The following is a 23488-nucleotide window of genomic DNA, read 5'->3' on the forward strand; positions in this document are numbered from 1 at the left end:
TGATATTTTGCTTTAAAATATGGGATGCTCTGTGCATTTCACTTTTATCTTCTGTATTTATCAGTGTTCTACCAATACTTTCACATGATATTTTATAAATTCACATTTATAGGTTCAGGGAATCACAGTTCGGAAAAGAAAATTCTGGATTTTTCCTCTGTGGTTTTATAGGAGCAATAATGCTGAAAAGGTTAATGTACAAACTAAAGAGAGCTTGGGTAATGGTACCTTTTATTGGCGAATTTATGAATAGGTAATTAGGTCATATTACCTTTTTTTTTCTGTGGAAGTACAAGGAGGAGGAAAAAATGACAGAGGAAAGTCCTTAATTATGTAAATGTTAAGTATATTCATTTGGTTGTGTTGTTTTTTGCTCTTTTGTTGATGTCCTTTGTGTATAAGCTCTTTCAAAGCAGAGAGAGTATTTATCTGATTAACCTTTTAAAGATTGAAAGAGTTCAGTATGTTTTTTTAAGATGAAGACAACCGCTACTCTTGCTTTATTAAATAGCCCCAATGTCAATTTTCTGTTAAAGAAGTTAATGAAGAGGAGCCTATTCCTTTTAAGTTTTATTTCTATCAAAGAAGTAGAGTACTGGCAGCCAGTTTGTTTTTTCAAAGAATCTCTGGATGTTTCAAGGAATTCTAAATATTAAAAAAGAAGAAAATCTGGAAAATGATTTCTTAAGAAATAAACTAATGAACCACAAATAAAGAAAAAAAGAACACTTGAAGAAAAAGATTTCCCTGAAATTGTTCATCTTATTCCTGGCTTAATTCTTTCTCTAGCCTCTCTGGGTATATATAGTAGTTGGTGAACTTTCAGTTCCAGGAATTGATATGGCATTAACCTGCTCGTTTCAGCATCTTCTAAACCTGTCAGTGAAAAACCTAGTAAATGCTTAATGTATGGTTTGGTTATGGCTTTGGAAATTAGTAATTGTAGTTGAGGTGCCCAAGACCACCCTCAGGGTCAATGATTCACTGGAAGGACTCACAGAACTCAGCAAAGCTATTATACTCATGGTTGTAGTTTATTACAGTGAAAGGTTATTTAAAATCAACACCAGGGGCACCTGGGTGGCACAGTCGTTAAGCGTCTGCCTTTGGCTCAGGGCGTGATCCCAGAGTCCTGGGATCGAGCCCCACATCAGGCTCCTCCACTGGGAGCCTGCTTCTTCCTCTCCCACTCCCCTGCCTGTGTTCCCTCTCTCGCTGGCTGTCTTTCTCTGTCAAATAAATAAATAAAAATCTTTAAAAATAAATAAATAAATAAATAAATAAATAAATAAAAATAATAAAATCAACACCAGAAAAAAGGTACATAGGAGAGAGTCCAGGAGAGACCTGGTACAAGTTTCCTATTGTCCTTTTCCAATGGAGTCCTTGGGCAATGCTTAATTCTCTTAGCAACAATGTATGGCAACACAAATGAAGTACTGTAGTATGTAGAAGGAAGTATTGAAGTATAGGGAACCTCATCTAAGCCTTGCTGTCCAGGGTGTTTATTGGGATCAGTCATGTAGATAGGAGTGCACTAGTAGCTGACCTTACTCAGTCTCAAGCTCTTTCAGAGGCCATGCTGATAGTGTTGCTCAATGCCCATGTAAACAAGGACATTTGTATTAGGCAAGATATTCCAAAGGCTTATAGAGATTATCGCCCAGGAGCTTGGAGGGCCAACTCTTTCCTCGGAATATTCAGGGTTTGGCCACCCCGGCCTGCTCAGTTAATTCTTTTTTTCTTAAAGATATTTATTTATTTATTTATTTATTTATTTATTTATTTATTTATTTATTTAAGAGAGCAAGCATGCATGCATGTGCGCATGTGAGGGGAGGGGCAGAGGGGGAGAAGCAGACTCCCCAAGGAGCATGGAGCTTGACCCAGGGCTAGGGCTTGATCCCATGACCCTGAGATCAGGACCTGAGGTGAAACCCAGGTGCCCTGCCTGCTGAGTTAATTCTTGATTGCATAGTGATTCATTAGGAAAATGATTTAGATCAATAACCTCATAAGATCTGGTTTCATGTAAGAGGTTAAAGCAATTTTCTTGACTGACAATAATAATACCTTATATTTACATAGTTCTTTGTAATTCAAAAAACAGTTTATATCATTTGATATAATGAGTCCTTTGAGATGCAAGATTCTCATTTTGCAGATGAAAAACTGAAGGAGGCTCAAGAAGAGATTAAATGATGTATCTAAGGAACTAGCAGGAATAAGGTTAAAAAGAGGAAGTATTTCATCTGGTTGGAAAGGGTGGTAGAGTAGCAACCCCATCCCTAAATCCTAGTTTTTTATGGTTCATGTTGTTTTATTTTAATTGTATAATGATTTTGTGTTTGGTGATGCTAGCTTCCTTTCCCTGGTGTTTACATCTCTCAAATATTCTTTCAGAATGTTAATGGATATTCTTACTAGTTTTGCCAAAAAAGACTTAAATAATTTTATTGTTTCCCTCCTTCCACACACATACAAACTGCATTTATCTGTATTGTATAATTACAATTGACATTCTTGAATGAAGATTCTAGAGATCCCTCACATGAAGGAAAATAAAGAGGGAAAACCTAGAGGAGAGTCAAAAGAATGGATGGAGGGATGACAAGATGGGCTATGTGAATTTTAGGGGTCCAATAAATAGCACTCCTCCTTTACACTTGATTTTGGAATGAACTGAGAGGAAAAAAGGTGTTTGGTGACATGGCTTTAGATCTCCAGCCAAGTGGCTTGCAAATAGTTTACTATTGAATTAGAGACTTCTCATCTGATCCATGACTCAGCTGAAGTGTAGCCCTCTCTACTGCATGTCCTGCAGACACACTGGCAGAGGGTGTTTCTCTAGGGAAGACCCCTCCATGCTGAAAACCTGAGGAATGGGGATTAAGCGTTCTCTTCAACAGACTAAAGAGAACAGGCGTTAATTAGTGGGGAACAGGGAGTAATAATTCAAGTTATTGTGCCAAACCAGGTAGGATAGGCAAGTTTACAATCTTCAAGTAAATCCTGACAACTCAAGTTAGTCACTGGCTGTGTTTTATTTAGCCACTCTGGTTTGTTATTAAGAGGAAGGTGAAGAAAGGCAGCATAATGTTGTGGTAAAGAACATGCACTTTGGTGCCAGACTGTCTGGGTTTGAAGCCCTGATTTGCCACTTGCTGTGTGACTACAAACATCTTACTTAACTATATTTTCCTCATTTCCTATAAAATAGGGATAAGAAAGATCTAATTCACAAGGTTGTTACGAGAGTTTAGTGAACATATGGAAAGCACTTAGAACAGGGTGTAGCACATAGAAAGCACTGTCTGAAGTGTACAGTTACTATTAATGTTGATACTACTATGTGAGAATGTTATGTAAATTGTAGATACACAAAGGTAATGCATTCTGCACAGTATCAAAGGCAGCCCAAAGATGCTACCAGTTTTGATGAAAGCCCCCAAAAGAAAAATGCAATATTGGCAAAATCATCATTTTTTCATTCTGTCTCTCCTATTTCTTAAGAGTTAAGCATCTCCATTGCTCAAAATTCCGTGACCTGTGCAGGTCTGCTTCCTTAGAACTCCTTCATTTTTATGATGACTGTATTTTCTGTGATAAAAATTGGGACCCATGCTGAAAACCTATGAAATAGATAGGAATTGGTTTGCAAGTATTGAGGTTGTAAAACTAAACTTTATTTTCCTTGAAAGTGAAATGGGGATATTGCCTTGTATAATGCAGCCATAACTGGTGGCTCAAATATGGATCACGATTCCAAAGGATTTCCTATGAAAATTGGAGTCTGTGCTCCCATTAGTTACTTCTTTTTAGTTTTCCCATCTCCAAATAAAAGCAAATTCAGCATGTGCTGTGCATATAGTAGGTTCTCCACAAATGTTGAGTGAATTGAAGCTAGCTAGCCTAGCTTTCTGGTCAACTGATTAAAGCATTTGTTACATGATGTATATATAGTTTAAGTAGTTGTAACAAAAGGAACACTCATGTACTCTGTGGAGTTTTTTCAGTACATCCACTTTCAGTACATCCACCTAGTACCTTTGCAATTCTCTGCCTAGAATGTTCTCTCCTCCCAGATCTTGACATGGCTAACTCCTTGTCATTTGGGTCTTAGATTAAATATTATCAGTGTCTTCACTAGTGAGTCCTACCAAATATTTCAGTAAGAAGTAATACTGATCTAACATAAACTCTTCCAAAGAATATAGGAAGAGGGAACACTTCCCACTTACTTTACAGGGCCAGCGTAACCCTGATCCCAACACTGACAAGGATATTACAAGAAAAGCAAATGATAGACCAATATTCCTCATGAGCATAAACATAGAACAAACTTCTAAGTAAAATATTAGCAAATTGAATCCAACAATACATAAAAATGATAAGACACTTAAATTAGATCCTGTTTAATGTTTTTCAAAGGACATAAATTGGAGGTCGAAATTCTTTTATTATTACTTTAGCTATTCAGATAATGCTCCTTTGACTAGGATTTCATGTGGAACCTGGGTCCTAAGGGTCCAGGAATCATAAAGATGACAAGTATTCATCATGTAACTGTAATTTGAGTCTTTGTCAAGAATTGAGGTATATTTTAGATATGAAAGTAAAAATATTTGGTAGTATTGTCTAAAGTGTGCTTTGATTCCAAAGTTTTCATTTTCAGTTTTGGTATTTTTGAGTAACAGAAATTTTACTTGTCTTGCAGTTCAAGATATTTTGGAAACTATATTAATAGACAGCTATATCTTCCCAAGTACCACAATAGTAAGTAGACAACTTTTATATAATTAGCTGTCTCATGATTATTATTTAGAAAGTCCTAAAAAGCCTTTAGATTTAAATCAAAACTAGTTTGCTTAATGCTGAGACCTCTTCAAAACACATCCTGAACTCTTTCCTACTTCTAATACTGATCCTAGTCCTTTCATTGTGATGAACATAGCAGACACTGTCTAAAAAGGTTTATTTTTTTACTGGACTTTTTTCCATTTGGAAGTCCTTCTCTACTTCCCAATACAACCAGACTATGTAAAACTAGTCATATTTCTGCTCTCTTATCAAAAAATAGTGGGATGAAAAATATTGCTATTAGATATTGTTTGTATACTTTCCTTTATGTGTGTTTCCCCTTGGTAGCCAGACCATTTGAACAGTCTTATTATTGTGATGCTGTATGATTTCCAAGATAGAAAATTTCAAGCTCGTCTCTTTTCTGATAATGAAGAGCCCATAGCAGAAGTTCAAGAAGTAGAGAACCTTCTTAACAGGTAATTGTTAAAGTGCAAAGGATATTTTATATGAAATAATTATTAGTATTTTCATTGGTAAAATTGTACCACATAATGTAAGATAACTATCAAAAATTTACAGAGAAAAAAATAAAAGTTCATGTTTCATGAGTTACTTTACAAACGGTCTCGAACAGGTTAAATATTCTGTTTAAAATCAAGTTGTTTTTGAAAGCTTGAATTGTAAGATCCAGCTTGTATTTGAAAAATCATGAAAAATTCCTAATAATGTGTTAGCATATACATAAATTAAACTTCATTTGAAACGGCTATTACTTATTTACTTAGCTCTGTTTATAGCTCTTAAAAAAAATCTAACATGTATCAAATGAGAAAATTCCAACAGGAGATAAGAACCCGCTACTTTGACAAATTAAAAAAAAAAAAACTAAAAAACTTCTACGTAGTTAAGAACAAACTAACAAGTTTTAAATTTGTTTTCTTTTTAGCCTAAATCTTGGCAGAGGTTCAGCTTTGCTGAGCTTCCCTTAGTTCTGTTTGACTTAGTCAGGACTCAAGAGACATTGAAGGAAGTCCCCGCTTAGTCTCACTGAGCCTAATGAGAACTGAGGTTAGCCTGAGTCAGCCAGGAAAGCCACGGGTCTCTAACTAAATAAGAAAGACCAGACTATGCTTTCATAAGCAGCAGGTTTTTAGTTAAGTGCTAGCAAGGCAGAGAATAGGTCAAGCAAGGGCCATGGCTCAGGAGGCCAAAAGAGCCAGAAGACATTACTGTCTAAGGATTCCTGACTCCCCAGATTTTTCCCTTTCTCCAAATAACCATGCTACCTCCTGCCTTAACACATATTGGTTACATTCTTGTCAGTGCAAGAGTTTTTCCCCTTACAGAAACCAATAAAGGTTTATATAATGCAAATATTATTCTCAAATTCATCAGTGAACCAATCAAATTAACCAATTTGTACTCTACTCAATTCATAATATGCTATAGAAGAAATGTATTTTATTTTATTTATTTTTAAAGACTTTATTTATTTATTTGTGAGAGAGGGAGGAGCATAAGGAGTGGAAGCAGCAGGCAGAGGGAGAAGAAGACTCCCCACTGAGCAAGGAGCCCAATGCGGGACTCTATCCCAGGACTCTGGGATCATGATCCCAGCTGAAGGCAGATGCTCAACCAACTGAGCCACCAGGCATCCCAGGAGAAATGGTTGTTTGTTTGTTTTTTTTAAGATTTATTTATTTATTTATTTGACACAGAGAGAGAGACAACCAGCGAGAGAGGAACATAAGCAGGGGGAGTGGAAGAGGAAGAAGCAGGCTCCCAGTGGATCAGGGACCCCAATGCAGGGCTCGATCCCAGGACCCTGGGATCACGCCCTGAGCCAAAGGCAGACGCTAAACAGGAGAAACGTATTTTAATCAAGATGTGTTTTAATGTGTTTAATCAAAATGTGTTTTAATCAAGAGTTGTAGCTTTCAAGTAATAGAAGCCATCTTCAGGTAGCTTGAGCAAAAATGGAAAGTGTTCTTACAAAGATACTGGGATGTCTCATGCAACTCAAAGACTCAGAAAGGGAATGAAGTCAAGAATTGGAAAGATGTTAGGACTTTATTTCTGCTTTTTAATCTTTTTATCTCTGCCTCTCTCTTAGTATCTGCTCCATTCTCTTTTTCTCTGCATATCTGCCTTCTCTGCTTCTCTAGTCTATATGGAAAAAAGCCCTATTCTTGCACCTAAGTTCCTGAGCTTACAGGTTACAATTGTGCTTTAGTTTCTTCATTTAGACTAACTTATTTTATCACCTCCATACCCCAATTCTAAATTCTAGGTTTCCTGGAAATTTGGCTCCACGGGGTTTGGGTGCATTCCTTTGGGCCAATCCCTCATAGCCAGTAGAGTGGGATTCTGAGCTCAGACAGAATGTTGACTTGTAGATCAACCTCTGTAGATCTCCAGGGGCTTAGGGCTGGGTGCTGTTGTCCCCAGGGAGGTAGAATCATTGTAAGCTTGAAGTATATCTTAGTCTGTTTGTTTCTACTGAGAGGATAAAAACCAATTTTAAGACGTGACAGAAGTAATTAGTTAGCAAGAAACTGAATACGAATGATTTCCTTCTTATGAAAATTCTGTTTGATCTTTGTTGTTGTTATGTCTCTACCAGAGATCCTTGTGGTTTATACTCTAGATACCAACTTGTGTCTTTTCCTTTTGTTTGTTCATGGCTTTAGAGATACAATCTAAGATGATACCTATTACCATTTTGAACATATGCAGGGTGCTTAAGAACTCATTCCTTATATAAATCAAGTATGTTTTTAATACTGTGTGCATGGGTTAAATAAAAAGATACCATAGCCATTTCCTTTCTCACTCTCCATGCCCTCACACTAGCCCAAAAATCAGTTTCTACCAAATAATGTTGGAATTTTGTGAGGCAGAATTGGAGAACAAGCAGTGAAAGACTAGAGAGAGAGCCGGAGGGGAAAGAGTTAGTAGTCCATCCTTCCAAACCACCCAAAACTATTCCTCCTGAGGTCTTCCGCATTACATTACAGCACCCACATCAACCTGGACATCATCCTTGATACTTCTCGCCTCCCCTTTCCTGTGCCCATACCATACCTAATGCGGTAACTCCAACTGGAAAACATGCTTCATCTGTCTACTTTCCATTTCCACTACTATCTTCCAAATCCAAGCCACCAGCTTGCTACACTAGCTTCCTTATTGATTTCCCTGCCTATAACTCATACTTTCCCACACTCTTTTCTACATGGCAGGTAGAGCAGTATTTTTTAAATGTAATTGTGTGGTCATAAGAGAGTGTCTTAAATTTGGCTTATCTCCTACTGTAACAAGTAGAAAACTGGACAAAATATATGAGGCAAAGATTTGGGGTATTAGACAAGATACAGCACAAAGACTTGATCCCTGAGAGAATGAAAACAGATGAAGTGAGCATTAGGACAGTCCTGGCTTTATGCCTGAGGTACTTTCCAACTGCAGTACGGGAAGGCAGGGAGCCCCAGAGGAAAACGGTAGTCGCACTAAGAAAACAGAGATCAGAATTTTGGAAGGCTGAATGATAATTTGTCTTTTGTTTTTTATTCTATTAAAGTGGTAAGGTAATTTATATTGAATGATTTTTTAAGTGTTAAAACCAATCAGGCACTTTAGGGATTCATTATATTTGTTCAGATATTGTCTCTTTTCTTGTCTTCCCCAATTATCTCATTTCCTATAATGCTCCAGTTTCTCATTTGCCAAAATGGTCCCCAAATACTTATTCATGGGTTTTTATATCTCATATTCTTTCCACCTCTTCTTTGGAAACTCTTAGCCTATTTTACTTAATTAGTGAATATTCTTTTTTTTTTTTTTAAGATTTTATTTATTTATTTGACAGAGATAGAGACAGCCAGCGAGAGAGGGAACACAAGCAGGGGGAGTGGGAGAGGAAGAAGCAGGCTCATAGCGGAGGAGCCTGATGTGGGGCTCGATCCCGTAACGCCGGGATCACGCCCTGAGCCAAGGGCAGACGCTCAACCGCTGTGCCACCCAGGAGCCCCTAATTAGTGAATATTCCGAAACAGTTGTCAGTATGATGTCTGATTTTATATTTGTATGAGAAATTCAAGTAATTGACTGAAGATTATATTTTGGCATTAAAAAATATTCAATTTAGGGGTGCCCGGGTGGCTCAGTTGGTTGGGTGCCCGACTCCTGGGTTCTGTGGGGGTTGTGATCTTGGCATGCTGGGATGGAGCCCATGTTAGGCTCTGCGCTCAGCACAGAGTCTGCTTGCTATTCTCTTCCTCTCCCTCTGCCCCTCCCCTTGCTCACATGTGTGCACTCACCCTCTCTCTCTAAAATAAATAAATAAAATCTTAAGAAAATATTCAATTTATGTTTAAGGGGACCATATATACACAATATACGGAAATAAATTTGAAATGGATTGAAGACTTGAATGTTAAGACTGGAAACCATAAAACTAGAAAAAAACATAGGCAATAGGTCTTTGGCATCAGCAATATTTGTTTGCACCAGTCTCCTCAGGCACGGGCAACAAAAGCTATATATATATATATATACACACACACACACACATATATATACATATAGCTTTATATATATATTTATTTATTATATATTATATTTATTATATATATATTAATATATAAATGCTTTTGCACAGAGAAAGAAATCACCAACGAAACAAAAAGGCAATCTACTGAATGGGAGACGATATTTGCAAGTCATACATCCAATAAAGGGTTAATGTCCAAAATATATAAAGAACTTAAACAACTTAATATAAAAAAACACAACCAATTAAAAAAGGGGAAAGGACTTGAATAGACATTTTTCCAAAGAAGGCATATAGATGGCCAGCAGGCACATGAAAATGTGTTCAACATCACTACTTATCAGGGAGATGTAATTCAAAACCATAATGAGATACCTGACACCTGTCAGATTGGCTATTATCAAAACCAAAAAATAACAAGTGTTGGCAAGGACATGAGAAGTGGAGAAAAGAGAATCCTTGTATGCTGTTGGTGGGAATATAAATTAGTGCAGCCACTACGGAAAACAGTATGGAGGGTCCTCAAAAAGTAAAAATAGTACTACTGTATGATCCAGCAATTCACTGCTGGATACTTATCCAATGAAAATGAAAACACCAATTCGAAGAGATATATGCACCCCTGTGTTCATGGCAGCATTATTTACAATAGTCACGATGTGGAAGCAATAGATCAATGGATGAAGATGGGATATATATATACACACAAATATGTACGAGATACATACAGATATACACATAAAACTCAGCCATAGAAAAGAATGAAATCTTGCCATTTGCAATTACATGAATGGACCTAGAGTGTGTTATGCTAAGTGAAATAAGTCAGAGAAAGACAAATAGCATATGATTTCACTTATATGTGGAATCTAAAAAACAAAACAAATGAACAAACAAGACAGAAATAGATTCATAGAAACAGGAAACAAACTGTTGGTTACCAGAGTGTGAAGGGTTGGGATGAGTAAAATGGGTGAAGGGGGTTAAGAAGCACAAACTTCCAGTTACAAAATAAATAAGTCATTGGGATGTAGTACACAATATAGGGAATATAGTCAATAATATTCTAATAACTTCAGTGACAGATGAACTAGACTTAACGTGGGGATCATTTCATAATGTCTGAAAATATTGACTATGATAAATACCTGAAACTAAAAGGATATTATATGTCAATTATACATCAATTAAAAAATAAGAAGAAAATAAACTGAAGGAAAATGGTGTATTAGGATTCTATTCTGGCAACCAACAGTACCCCAACTCAAACAAGATTAGGCAAAAGAAAGAATTTATTATAAGGTATTTCATGGAAGATTGAACATCAAGATGACAGGAAGGACAGTGATGTGGCTATGCTTCTCCTAAGTCCTATGACTTAAGTATCATCAGGATTCTCTGACTCTAGTCTCTGCTTCTCTGTGCTTTGGCTTCATTCTTTTCTTTCTTTGTTCCCAGAATGGGAAACTTGGCTGCTGAAATACTCAGGAGCTTTACATCTTACAGCACCAACACTAGACAGACTGGTTTGATTCTCTCTTCCTACACCTAAAAATTGCTTGACCCTGCCTTGAGTCAAGTGCCCACCCTCTATTGACCAGCTGTGGCCAAGGAGACTGAGTCAGTCAGGGACCCCTTCCAAGAAAATTATATGAATAGAGGGAGGAGAGGAACATTTTTCAGGAGAGAGGGATTTCTATTCCCAGAAGGGAAGCAGTGCTTAGAAGGCAAACCCTAGGTTTCTACTATAAATGGAAACATTGGTATGCTAAATGTGTCAACCAAGAGCAAGAACTTCCCATTACCTAGGTACAGTCAGCCCGCCATGATCAGTTGCTAGTCAGAATAACATTCCCTGACTTAAGGAAAGCAACACAAAAACATATAGGAAATATGCCTTTTTTCACATGTGTGGTTGTGACGGAGCCACAATATTCTTAAAATATAGGTTTCTCTTTGTTTTTTTATTCTTAGCAAATTGCATTTCTCCACTACATCATGAACCATCACTGACTTATGCAAAATAAACCACATGGTTCCTTATGAAAATAAGAGAATAAAACCTATTATAAGCAAGTGATTTGGATATTTTCTTTTGTTTTAATGTATTATCTAATTACATTAAAACATATTTCTATTTACTTTCTATCCACTTTTTCTCTCAATTATGTTTTTCCAATGCTCTATAGGAATAAATATGAAAATTTTCTTCCTTTTTTCTGTAAAAGAACTGCAACTCCTTTATTATATTTAGAAATCAAACTTCTAATTACATAAAATGATTAATAGAAACATTGGGAATAATTATTTTTGCCATTATTTATAGATGTAAAGTTTCTTGGCACACACTTATTAGGTATAATTTTATATTGTATATTAGTTTATTTCATTTGAGGCCCAGGATATTGTTATCTTCCTTTAGAGGTGGCACTTACTTTGCTGCTAGAAGGCCACAGCTAGACCTGGGGCACTGACAAACCCAGGTGACTTAGTCTAATCTGGGATTGAAATGATTGGAAGCTGTGCTTCAGTCCTCATGAAGGCCAGTTAGTCCTTTTTAAATTTTTTTAAGATTTTTATTTTTTTATTTGTCAGCGGGGGAGGGGGGGGAGAGAGAGAACAAGCAAGGGGAGCAGGAGAAGCAGGCTCCCCGCTGAGCAGAGAGCCCGATGTGGGACTTGATCCCAGGACTCTGAGATCATGACCTGAGCTGAAGGCAGACGCTTAACTGACTGAGCCACCCAGGCGTCCTGCCAGCTAATCCTTTTTACTTTATTCCTAGGGTTGTCTTTTGGTAACCCCGTCCAAAGCCTGGGAACTTTATCAAAGCCCCCCACTCATAAAATTGGCATGCCCCAAATTTCCATTTTTGTTCCCCATGAGTCATGGTAAACTCTGCCTATCTCTCAGGTTCTTAGGCACATATTTCAGAATTGGCAGATACTTTCATATATGATGCTTCTTCTACTCAGAACACTGGATAACTCATCTCACACCCCTCCCTTACTCCTGGCTAACTCCTACTTCTACCCTTATGGCTTAGCCTAAATGTAACTCCTGGGAAACGTACCTTGACTCCCATAGCAGTGCCCCTTCCTTGTGCCACGACAGGATCCTGCCTTCCCTTGTCATGAATACTTACGACATTTAAAAATAATTGCTTTGTCTCGCCTTACCAAATACATCTATACTTTGTAATGTCAGGAACAGCATCTTCCTTGCTTATCCCTTTGTTTCTGGCACCTAAAACAGTGCCTGGAATATAATAAGAATACAAATATTTGTTCACGAATAAATTGATATTTCTCTATGCTTAAATAGCCTTCCATTTTGCGCAGAAAAAAAATTCCCACTTCCTATGCATGGTATATAAGATTTTTTGTGACGTGAGTCCTAGATCTCTCACCACCCCATACTCTAAAATATGCTTTGCTGTTTAACATCTCCGTCTCTTCACGGTTCTCTGCCCTCTGTCTGTGTGTCTTTTTTCCCTTTGTGGTCTGGAAAACTCATGCTGTCTGTGTCTTTTCTTGTGGTCTGGAAAATTCTTGCTCCTCTTTTAACAGTTTAAGTTTCTCCTCCTCTTAGAAGTCTCTTAGAAGGCTAATTCTTGTTCTTTTTCTGATACATTTACTTTCTTCTTTATCTGTGTATCTTACAGCATTCATCATGTGCGTGTGCTATAACTGGTTGTTTATATGTCTATTATACCACCAAATTATAAGTTACTTAAGGGTGGAAGCTCTCTTTTAATCTCTATAGCCCAGGTCTGATAACAGTTCCTAGTTAACAATAGTAAAAGAATAGGTCTAATAATTATTATCACTTCTTTTTAAAAATTATCACTTCTTGAACAGCCTGACTTTGAAATACATTTTCAAAAGTATCTTTGCAACAAGTAATTAGTTTCTAATTCCTAGAGCTTAGAAAAGCTAAATAACCTGTCTAATGTCACATAGCTAGTAATTGGTGGAAGCAGAATTTGAACGCAGATAATCTGATTGCAGAGCCCAAACCATACTAGCTGGAGAGACAGAGTGAGAGAAGGCAGCAGGAGGGGGGATGTGGTGTGATATCAGGAGGGGCAGAAATAGTTTCGTGTGTGGCCAGACATAGATTTGTGTATGGGAGTGGTGGGAATTGAAGACTGAGGAGTTGGGTCAGGTTAAATTATTAATACCCTAGTGTTTCATGATAAGGAGTTTGGGTTCTGTCCTGTATCTAATGGGTTCATTTTAGATTTAAGCTTAGGAATTATAGAACTACAATTTAACATATAGAAATAGCTCTGGCTGTGTATACAACAGGTTGCTGGCAAACAGGTGATTGAGCAACTCTCTGTGATAGTGTTCAAATTATAGCAGGGGGTGGACTTCTGTATCAAGAATGCTGAGGAAAGGCCATTTTTGCTTCCATTTTCATCACTGCGGTCCATCTTACAGCTATGGAAGAAGTTATTAGTAGCCACAGGGCATTCCATTTACAGAAGAAATATGTGTCTGGTTATCCCAACAGCATTTGGATTTGGTCTTTATACTCAATCTGATATTGTATATTTATAAAAAAAACTTTATAACTGTATATATACTTTAAATTACTTTTTATGTGATTGAAATATATTAAAATTCACAGTCTGAAATGTTTGCTATGTGGAAATTTGGAAAATTATTTCTCTGTGTACTTATTCCCCCCATTTATACAACACATATATTTTTCTAGGCTTCATAGCTCTAATTTTTATGTGTATTGATTGAATAATTCAGTTGATAGCACTTACGGCAAATTTGAACCATATAGGTATTTGGAAAGGCTATTTAATCAAAAGTCGTGTGTACTCAGAAACATCTTACATGTGTGATATAGAACAGTAATTCACCCCTTTATATTATTTTTTGGTGTGCATTAATGTATTATGTAATTGTTTTTGTGTCCCTTGCTGTAGTTCTGTGACATTAGGAGATAGCACTACACAAATCTAATTTTATTATAGCCCTAGAAGTCTTAATGTTTGATAATCCTTCCCTCTCCTCCCCCAAGTGCCCCATCTATGTTCTACCTCTCTGTTTCCCTCTCCCTCTCTCTCTCCACCCCACCCCCATCCCTTCCTTCCTCTATCTCTCCCTTCCTCATGCAGGTACACATGTTCACACACAAACACATTGTTAGGTGAAAAGTTCTCATTCTACTGAGTAAATAAGAATCTTGTTTTTTTTTTTTTTTTTTTTTTTTTTGAGAGACAGCGTGCATGCGGGTGGGGGGGCAAAGGGAGAGGGAGAGAGAGAATCTCAAGCAGGCTCCACACTCAGTGTGGAGCCAGATGTGGGGCTCAATCTCACAACCCTGAGATCGTGACCTGAATTGAAATCAAGAATCAGATGCTTAAATGACTGAGCCACCCAGGCGCCCCTGAATAAATAAGAATCTTGATTTTATTAAGCTTTCTGTGCCACATACACCACTCCAGTTGTACTTGACTCTTCTATGGTATCTTTTACCCATTTCTCACATTCAAGGTTATCCTTGAGATTTATTATTCAATTAGATTACTACTGTGAAAATGCTGATTATGGATCAAGAATAAGTCCTGTATTCTCATTTATTAAACATTTTCTATGAGATCAAGAAAAATCATTGGATCTTCATGGTGATGCTAACCAATTCTTGCTTTTCTTTTCTGTTATGGGATAATCAGAACTGGGAAGGACTTGATACAGATTCATGAAAGTTCCTTAATCTTATCAAGACTGTACTGTTGGCAACTATGACAATAACTAGCCTATAGTGAGTGTCTGCCATGTGCCAGGCACTGTGCTAAGTATTTTGCACACATGGTTGGTAATCACCACATTAATAACAAGGTAAGTTGACCACATTCTACAGATGAGAAAACAGGCTGAGAAAAGAGATTCATTAATACCTGAGGTCACACAGCTAGTAAGTGACAGAAACTGAATTTAACTTCAAATTTGTCTGACTATATTCCATCCACCTTTCGCTACATAAAATTTCTTTCAATTGGCAATTGATATAAATATTTGGGGAGATGCATATTTATACAGGGGCAGCAAAAACTGAAAAAAAGAAGCAGCATTATTGGATTTCTATTTTCAAATATGATTTTATACATGAAAATCTGAAGCAGAATTATAGAAGTTTGTTAGAATTCTAAATCTAATTTGTGAATTTTTTAATGGAAAATTGATAGTCTTGTCTTCAATGCGGTAGTCATCAAGAATGGATTTTCTGTCTCTAGTTTTAAGACAAAATTGGCTGCAGCATTGGCCAGATGTCGAATCAAACACGACGCCCTTTCAATTTACCACATTCTTCCAGAAACAGTTAGGAACCAGGAACTAAGGGCCTCCACTTTGCCACTTTATGCTTGGATAAATACTTGTAAAATCAGGTAAGAGTTTTAATCAAATTCATTATTCATTTTTCAATTTGCTAGCCTGTCAAAATAATATGATAAGAAATACTATCTAGGGGAGTAATTAGGCAATCATAGTTTAGTTCAGGATTTTGTCACCAAATTACCAAAGGTACTTACATAAATATGTTAACTTTTCTGTCTTTAATTATCTTTTAACTTACTGTTGGCTAAAATTGTAAGTTTCATTAGATGCAATATATGCAGTGATATTTTTATTTATTTTAGGGAAAAGATGCTAGTGTTAAATGCATTTTCAATATATTATATTTTCAATTACAACTTAGTATTGCATATTTACAGCCCTGAAGAAGTTCATTATAGTTTGAAGAAAAAAGGCTATAATAAAGTCAAATCTGTATTGCATATTGATGATAAAGTCTATGCTGTGGACCAACATTGCTATGATGTCTTAATTTTTCCATCTCATCTCAAAAATGATCTTCTAAATATAGATCTTTTCAAAGATTATAAACTTATATTTCAGGTAAACAAACATTTACTTTCATTGTGATTCTCAATAAGCCTGCTCACTCAAAGAATGCACTTAAAAAATAAAATCTAACAAATTGATTATATTTTTATAGATTATCAAGGAGATTTACAAAAGCTAATTTTTGACTATTTTATTGAATAAAATCAATACCCCTACAATCAGTATTTCTATTGTACTTCAGCATCTTTGTCCCATGTGAAGTTATAAAGAACATGTTTTCCTTCCAAACCCTATAAATGGGGATACTTGTACTGCTAGAAGCTGAAAGGCTGTATTTTTCTTTTCCAAGGGTGTATTCAAAAAAAGTGCAATAGTACCTTTTCTAACTTCTACTTCTGGGGAAGATGCTAGTACCACCCTGAATTTGAAAATCCTGTATGTAATACTTTCCCATTACCTCCTTAATACGGTGTTACAGCCTTGATTTGTAAGAGGTGTATAATGGCTATTGCTGCAGGAAAAGAATGTGAAGTATAATGTGGTTTCAACAGAATGAAAAATAAATTGTCCAAAAAAATAGGTTATATTAATTTTTATGTCCTTAGATTCCAATTCTTGCCTCAGATTTACCTTGGTCTTCTAAAGTTTATTCCTTCACAGCACTCATATTCTTGGGTAGAATCTCTTGGCCTTAACTTGCAGTGATACCCTATTGAGCCCAGAGATCAACTGCAGAAACCCATCTGTCTAGTCCCCTTTTATAAGCTTGTCAACCATCTTACTTTTAATATCTGTGAATTAGCAGTGATTTCAATGACAGTGTAATGGGGAAGAAAGAATGGCAATAGCTGATGAATGAGTTTTCATGAAGGGGTAAGAATGAATGCTGTAGTAGGACATCACTAATCTATTAATCACATTTTGGGGATTTTGACATTGTCTGATCACTATATAAAAGTTAAATGATAACATTCATAATTTAGGCTAAGCAAAGTTAAGGTCTTTGTTTTAAATCTTTCTATCAGTTATTTTTGTTAATTTTATCTTCTAAAATATATTAAGATGTTTTAAAGTCAAATGGATTAGGTATCTCAGGTGTTCTACCAAGTACTTTTTTTTTTTTTTTTTACTTAACCAAAAAGAAGTCAGTTCATGCTTCTAGTCAAACTGAAATTCTAATCATATCATTATCTTGTAGGATAAATCTCGAAGTCTTGCTGTCCATTCTGTAAGGGCTTTATTAAATATGGATGATGATATCTTAATGGTCAATACAGGTTCATGGTACACAGTTGCCCATATGTCAATCTTAACAAATAATAATACTTCAAAAATATTTGTGTGTGGAGTAAAATCACAAGCCAAGGATCCTGACCTGAAGAAACTTTTTACAAAAATGGGATGTAAAAGTATGTATAAATATTTATTTGTTTGGTGATTAATGTTCTACAAAATTTAGAAATGTCAAAAATGTTTGAATTTGTTATTTTTTAATATAAAAACTCTCTATATACTATACTCTTAAAATCTTCACTAATACATATTACGCCAGGCTCTTCTCATTGTTTAATATTGGTTAAATAACTGTAGTTTAAATTAATGAATATATTGGCACTTTGTTATATTGCTTGGTATTAGCTACTATATAATTTGAAATTCAATCAATAATTAAAGTAGGTAGTAGAAATTGTCATCCTTTAATAAATAAGAATACAACTAAAAGAGTGCATGACAATGTTCATACCTAGGACTAGAAGCTACATTCCTTAGACTTCTTATTTTCAAAATCTTTTTCATTGGATCATTCTGTGACTAAAGATAACATTTTATTATAGGTTGAGTGAGGCTCAAAAACTAAACAAAACTTTTGACACGTTCATAGGGTTAGGGAGACAAAAAGTAGAATTTAAAGCTTGACCTGGAGAGGTAGACTGGTAAATACCTAGGATTTCACTTGGAGACAGAAGAAGTATATGGTGGATAGTGATCAGTTGTCTAACAAATTGAAGCCCAAATTCCAGTCATCTCATTCCCAATTGGATTAAGGTGATCTGGGATTATTAGTGTCCAGATTTAGCTGCCTATCAGAAGCAAAAGCAAATTTTCTCTGGAAGAAGATAACATCATCCTAGGTCTCATATTATCTCCTAAATTTTTTCAACTACAATGTCTGGCACTCAATTAAGAAAAAAAACACACACACAAAAAAACCAGAACAAGGCAAACAAGAACAAAAGCTATGACTGATATAAAGAGAAAAACACTAAAGTAGGAGCAAACCAATAGATGGTCCAGATATTAGAGATATCAGATGTGGACTTCAAACTAACTATGATTAGTATGCTGTAAAGACTAAATGCCAAGTTGTAGAATTTCAGCAGAGCACTGGAAACTATAATTTTTTTAAGTCAAAAAAATTCTAGAACTAAAAAATACAACATGTGAATTAAGAAGTAAATAGATAGATTTGACAGTAGATTAGACAGAGCTAAGGAAAGAATAAGTGAACTGACAAGCCACAAGAAAATATGCAGACTGAAGCAAGGAGAGACAAAAGGATTAATAATATGGAAAAGATCATAAAACACACATGAGACTCAGTGATCCAGTGATCTTCCATATGCTGTGATTGGGAACACAGAAAGAGAGGAGAAAAAGAATTGAGAAGAAACAAATTAATTATTTGAAATTAAGGCTGGGAATTTTTCAAAATAGATGAAGTAAATTAAGCCACAGATTCAAGAAGCTCTATGAACTCCAATAAGAATAAATATATAGAAAACACATTAGGTACATTGTGGCATAACTGCTGAAAACCAAAGACAAAACAGCCCAGGTGATAATATATATTATTTTTAATGGAAAAGCAATAAAACTAAAAACTAACTTTTTAACAGAAATAACTGAAACCAGAAAACTATTAATATCTTCATAGTGCAGAAAGAAACTGCCAAGTAGATTTCTAAACTCAGCAGAAATTTCCTTTGAAATAAAATAAAGATATTCTTAGACAAATGAAATCTGAGAGTTTGTCATCAGCAGACACAATGGAGGATATACTAAAAGTTTTTTTTTGATAGAAGGAATATTATCTCATATAGAAAGCTGTAGATGCTGGAATAAATGAAGAATAATGTAAAAGGTAAGTATATAAGTAAACTAAATATAATTTAATGTCTTGTGGGATTGTAAACTAATGTGGGGTTAAAATTTAAATGTTATCTATAATTAAATTACAACAATGGTACATAAATTAGAAGGAAATGGAATTAATGCGTTTTGTCATCTTTGCTTTGTCCAAGAAATGGTAAAGTAGTAAATTATTAAGTAGTGGTGTGTGTTATTTCTGGGGCAGGGAATAAATAAATAATAAAAGAATGTTTAACTAATAGCTAGGAGGGGTGGAAAATGGAATATGGAATATTCCATATTAACATAGAAAAGGTAAGACAAATAGAAAGCAAATAAGTAGATTAAACTTTAAAAAATATATATGTAAACATTAAGTATGCATGACTAATACTTGAAATAAAAGACAAAGAACACCAGTATTAGATTTTTAAGATCAACTATATGCGATTTATAAGAGAAACCCCTTACATAAAAAACTCAGAAACACAGAAAAAGATATACATTATATATACTAACAAAAGAGCAACTGACAAAGTAGATTTAAGTCAAGAAACATTACTAGAAATATAATTATAACATGTTCATCAGGAAAATGAAACAGTACAAAAGAAATACGTACTTACTAACATAATCTCAAATATAACTAAACTATAGATTTCGCAAAGGATTTTTGCAAGGTTGCTAGATACAAGGTCAGCATACAAATCCAATTTCTGCATACCAATAAAAGAAGTTTGAAAACGAAGCAGAGATCTTTTACAACAGTACCCCAAACCATAACACATTTAGGAGTACATCTAATAAGAGAGATGTAAGACATCCTCAAACTATGGACCATTATTGAAAGACAGAAGACCTGAGTAAACCCAAGAATAGATCACATTCATGAACTGAAAAACTCAATGTCATTAAGATGCCCTTTTTCCCCAAGTTGATCTGTATGGATTCAATTCAATCCACATGACACTGCAGAGTACTGAGGAGATTTTTTTTTTTTCTAGTCAATAGTGCTAGAAAAAGTGAAACCCATACGTACTTCACACCATCAACACAAATCTAGAATCTCCTAGAATTTATTATAGGAGAAACACTTAATGACTGGGATTGGTAAAGATTTCTTAAACAGGACACACAAAGCACTAACCATAAAAGAAAAGATTGATAAATTGGACTACAGTAAAGTTTTTTAAAAATTTAAAACTTCTGTACATAAAGAGAGTGCTAAGGCAAACTGCGGAGAGGGAGCACATGAACTGACACAGAGTTTTACCCACAGTGTATAAAAAATTCTTACAAATTTGGGGCGCCTGGGTGGCACAGCGGTTAAGCGTCTGCCTTCGGCTCAGGGCGTGATCCCGGCGTTATGGGATCGAGCCCCACATCAGGCTCCTCTGCTGTGAGCCTGCTTCTTCCTCTCCCACTCCCCCTGCTGTGTTCCCTCTCTCGCTGACTGTCTCTGTCAAATAAATAAAATCTTTAAAAAAAAATTCTTACAAATTAACAATGAAAAGACCGACAACCCAATTGGAAAATGTGCAAGATCCGTGACCAGTTATTTCACAAAGGGGATATCCAGATGCCAAAAAGCTTATGTAAAAGTAGTCTATCCCATTACTAATCAGGGAAATACAATTAAAATCACCACATATCCACAGAATGATTAAAATTTTCAAGATTGGCAGGGGTGCCTGGATGGCTCAGTTGGTTAAGCATCTGACTCTTGATCTCAGCTCAGATCTTGATTTCAGGGTTGTGAGTTCAAACCCTGTATTGGGCTCCGGGCTGGGCATGGAGCCTACTTTAAAAAAAAAGAAAGACTGGCAGTACCAGGTACTGGCAAGGTAAAGAGCACGGGAATACTCAAACACAGCTGGTGGGACTGTAAACTTGTACAAACTCTCTAGAAAACTAGCATTAATCACTAAAAATTGAATATGTACATACCCTGTGAGCCAGCATTTCACTTCCAGTTCCCCATCTGAATTTTTACCTAGTTAACAAGAGAGAATAGGAACCACTAGGTAACCACACAGTAGAGGAAAGGAAGTTTCTCCTTTTAGAAGTATTCCAACTAATAAGTGAAAAAGGGATGACAGAATTAAAATGTGACTATTTTGCAACCCCTTTGCTGGTGCCAGAAAGGCAACTAAATGAATGAATATGACGCGACTTGTGGAGTAGTTTTGCTTCCCTCTCTATCCTCTCCACCCACCCCCCGAAAAAAAGAAAGGAAAAAAAAAGAGCCTGATGTAATTAAGCTTCTAAAGATTCAACTACTAAGTTATAGGAAGCACAGAAGACAGGAACATGTTATGAAGTACACTCTAGGGAAGCAATTAGCGAAATCCAGACTGTGGAAACTCTTAGTAGTACAAATAACCATGCTGCATTAGGAAATAAATCGTAAGAAAAAATGGAAAGGGAACCTATCAAAAAGAAATTTAAAACAAGTCTTATCAACTAATTGCAATGTATGTATCTTATTAAAATCCGGATTCAAACAAACTGTAAAAAATTTTTGACATGTGTGAGAGTATTGAGAAATTTAAGCCATGATTGGATGCCATTATTATTCAGTGATAATAAGGAATTATTATTTTTTAATTTGTGTGGTTATATTTTTAAAGGAGGTCTTGTCTTTTAGAGATATATGTGAAATATTTATAGATTCAAAATAATATGGGTAGGGTGGAAGTGGGTAGAGATACAGATGAAACAGAAGTGGGCATGAATGGTTCACTGTTGAATCTCCATGATGGGTACTTGAGAATTTATTATATTTTTATGTCTGTTTTTGTATATGTTTGAATGTTTCTGATAGAAAGTTAAAAATAGAGGGGAAAAAAGGAAAAGTCCCACTGATTAAAAAACAACAACAATTTCAAAACAGACAATATAGGAAGACAAATAAGGTGATCACACAAGAGAAAGGGGATGGGTGATCAGTTTCAGGGGTGACTCCTCAGCAGGTGAGGGGAATGGGAGCCATTGCAGAAGTGGAGGGGTGGCCTGAAGATAGGGACACAGATCATTACACTCTGAGGGAGGGCAGACTTTCTTAGACTAAATTATAAGATCCTTAAGGGACTTAAGACTGCCTCATAAATGCTACTGATACCCATTTCTCTCAGGGGAAGATAAAATATAAAAGGGGATTACAAATAGCAAAGGGAAATAACCAATACTGAGCATTTACTATGTACTAGGCACCATACTAAACTGCTTTGTCTTCACCACGATTAGATGAAGTAGGCACTACTATCCAATCTTATGAGTAAGGAAATGGAGAAATAGAGGCTCAAAGAGATTAAGTCACACAGCTAGTAAACAGTGAAGTTGGGAGTCACACTTGGATATTTCTGCCTCCAATGCCCATTTTCCTCCACTACATCACACTGTTTTAAAGGAACCTGACGTTCACAATGAAAAATTAAATTATAGCTTATGTACAAGGTATTTAAATTTCAAAATTGTTCTCTTAAGTAAAGGAGAAAGAGAAGTCATGTATTAACTTTAGGAAGTTATCAGAGAAGAATAGCCCTCTTTTCTGACTATGTTAAGATGACTTTTTGTGACGTTGAGGATTTAAAAATGAACAATGATAAATCAATCTAATTACATACTGTATTAAGATTTTTAATTAATATTTTTGCATTAATTTTTCTGTTTTTTTCTCCAAGATATTGAAATCCTTCATGAGACATTTCTTAACATTGAATCAAAGGATCATAGATTACAGAAAGTTAAAGTGATTCTGCTGCTACCTCGCTGTTCAGGACTGGGTGTTAGTAATCCAGTAGAATTTATACTAAATGAGCATGAAGGTACTTTTAAAATTTTTTAATTCATAAACTATTGAAACTTGATAATAATTTCAAAAATAAAATTATTTAAAATCATTAAAATGACACATGAAATGTATCTGATTAATGAATAGCTACCATGCATAGAGCACTTACAATGTATAAAGTACTTTACAGGTCACCTGAGTGGCTCAGGCGGTTAAGTGGCTGATTGTTGATTTTGGCTCAGGTCATGATCTCAGGATCCTGAGACTGAGCCCTGTGTTGGGCTCTGTGCTAGGCTGGTAGTCTGCTTCTCTCCCTCTCACTCTCCCTCTGCCCCTTCCCCTGCT

The 23488-nt window shown here is 35.7% G+C and overlaps 1 protein-coding gene across 1 annotated transcript in view; it reads left to right on the plus strand.

The window, feature by feature from the left end:
* Nucleotides 1–23488, plus strand: part of NSUN7 (NOP2/Sun RNA methyltransferase family member 7) — a 50320-nt gene that overhangs the window by 3120 nt on the left and 23712 nt on the right. Inside the window, exons 3-8 of the mRNA XM_044387688.3 lie at nt 4718–4776; nt 5149–5279; nt 15609–15761; nt 16089–16272; nt 17420–17630; nt 23034–23177. Coding sequence (XP_044243623.2) covers nt 4718–4776; nt 5149–5279; nt 15609–15761; nt 16089–16272; nt 17420–17630; nt 23034–23177 — 882 coding nt within the window. The remainder of the gene's footprint in view (nt 1–4717; nt 4777–5148; nt 5280–15608; nt 15762–16088; nt 16273–17419; nt 17631–23033; nt 23178–23488) is intronic.

Source organism: Ursus arctos, unplaced genomic scaffold (genome assembly GCF_023065955.2).
Source record: "Ursus arctos isolate Adak ecotype North America unplaced genomic scaffold, UrsArc2.0 scaffold_9, whole genome shotgun sequence".
Classification (NCBI taxonomy): domain Eukaryota; kingdom Metazoa; phylum Chordata; class Mammalia; order Carnivora; family Ursidae; genus Ursus; species Ursus arctos.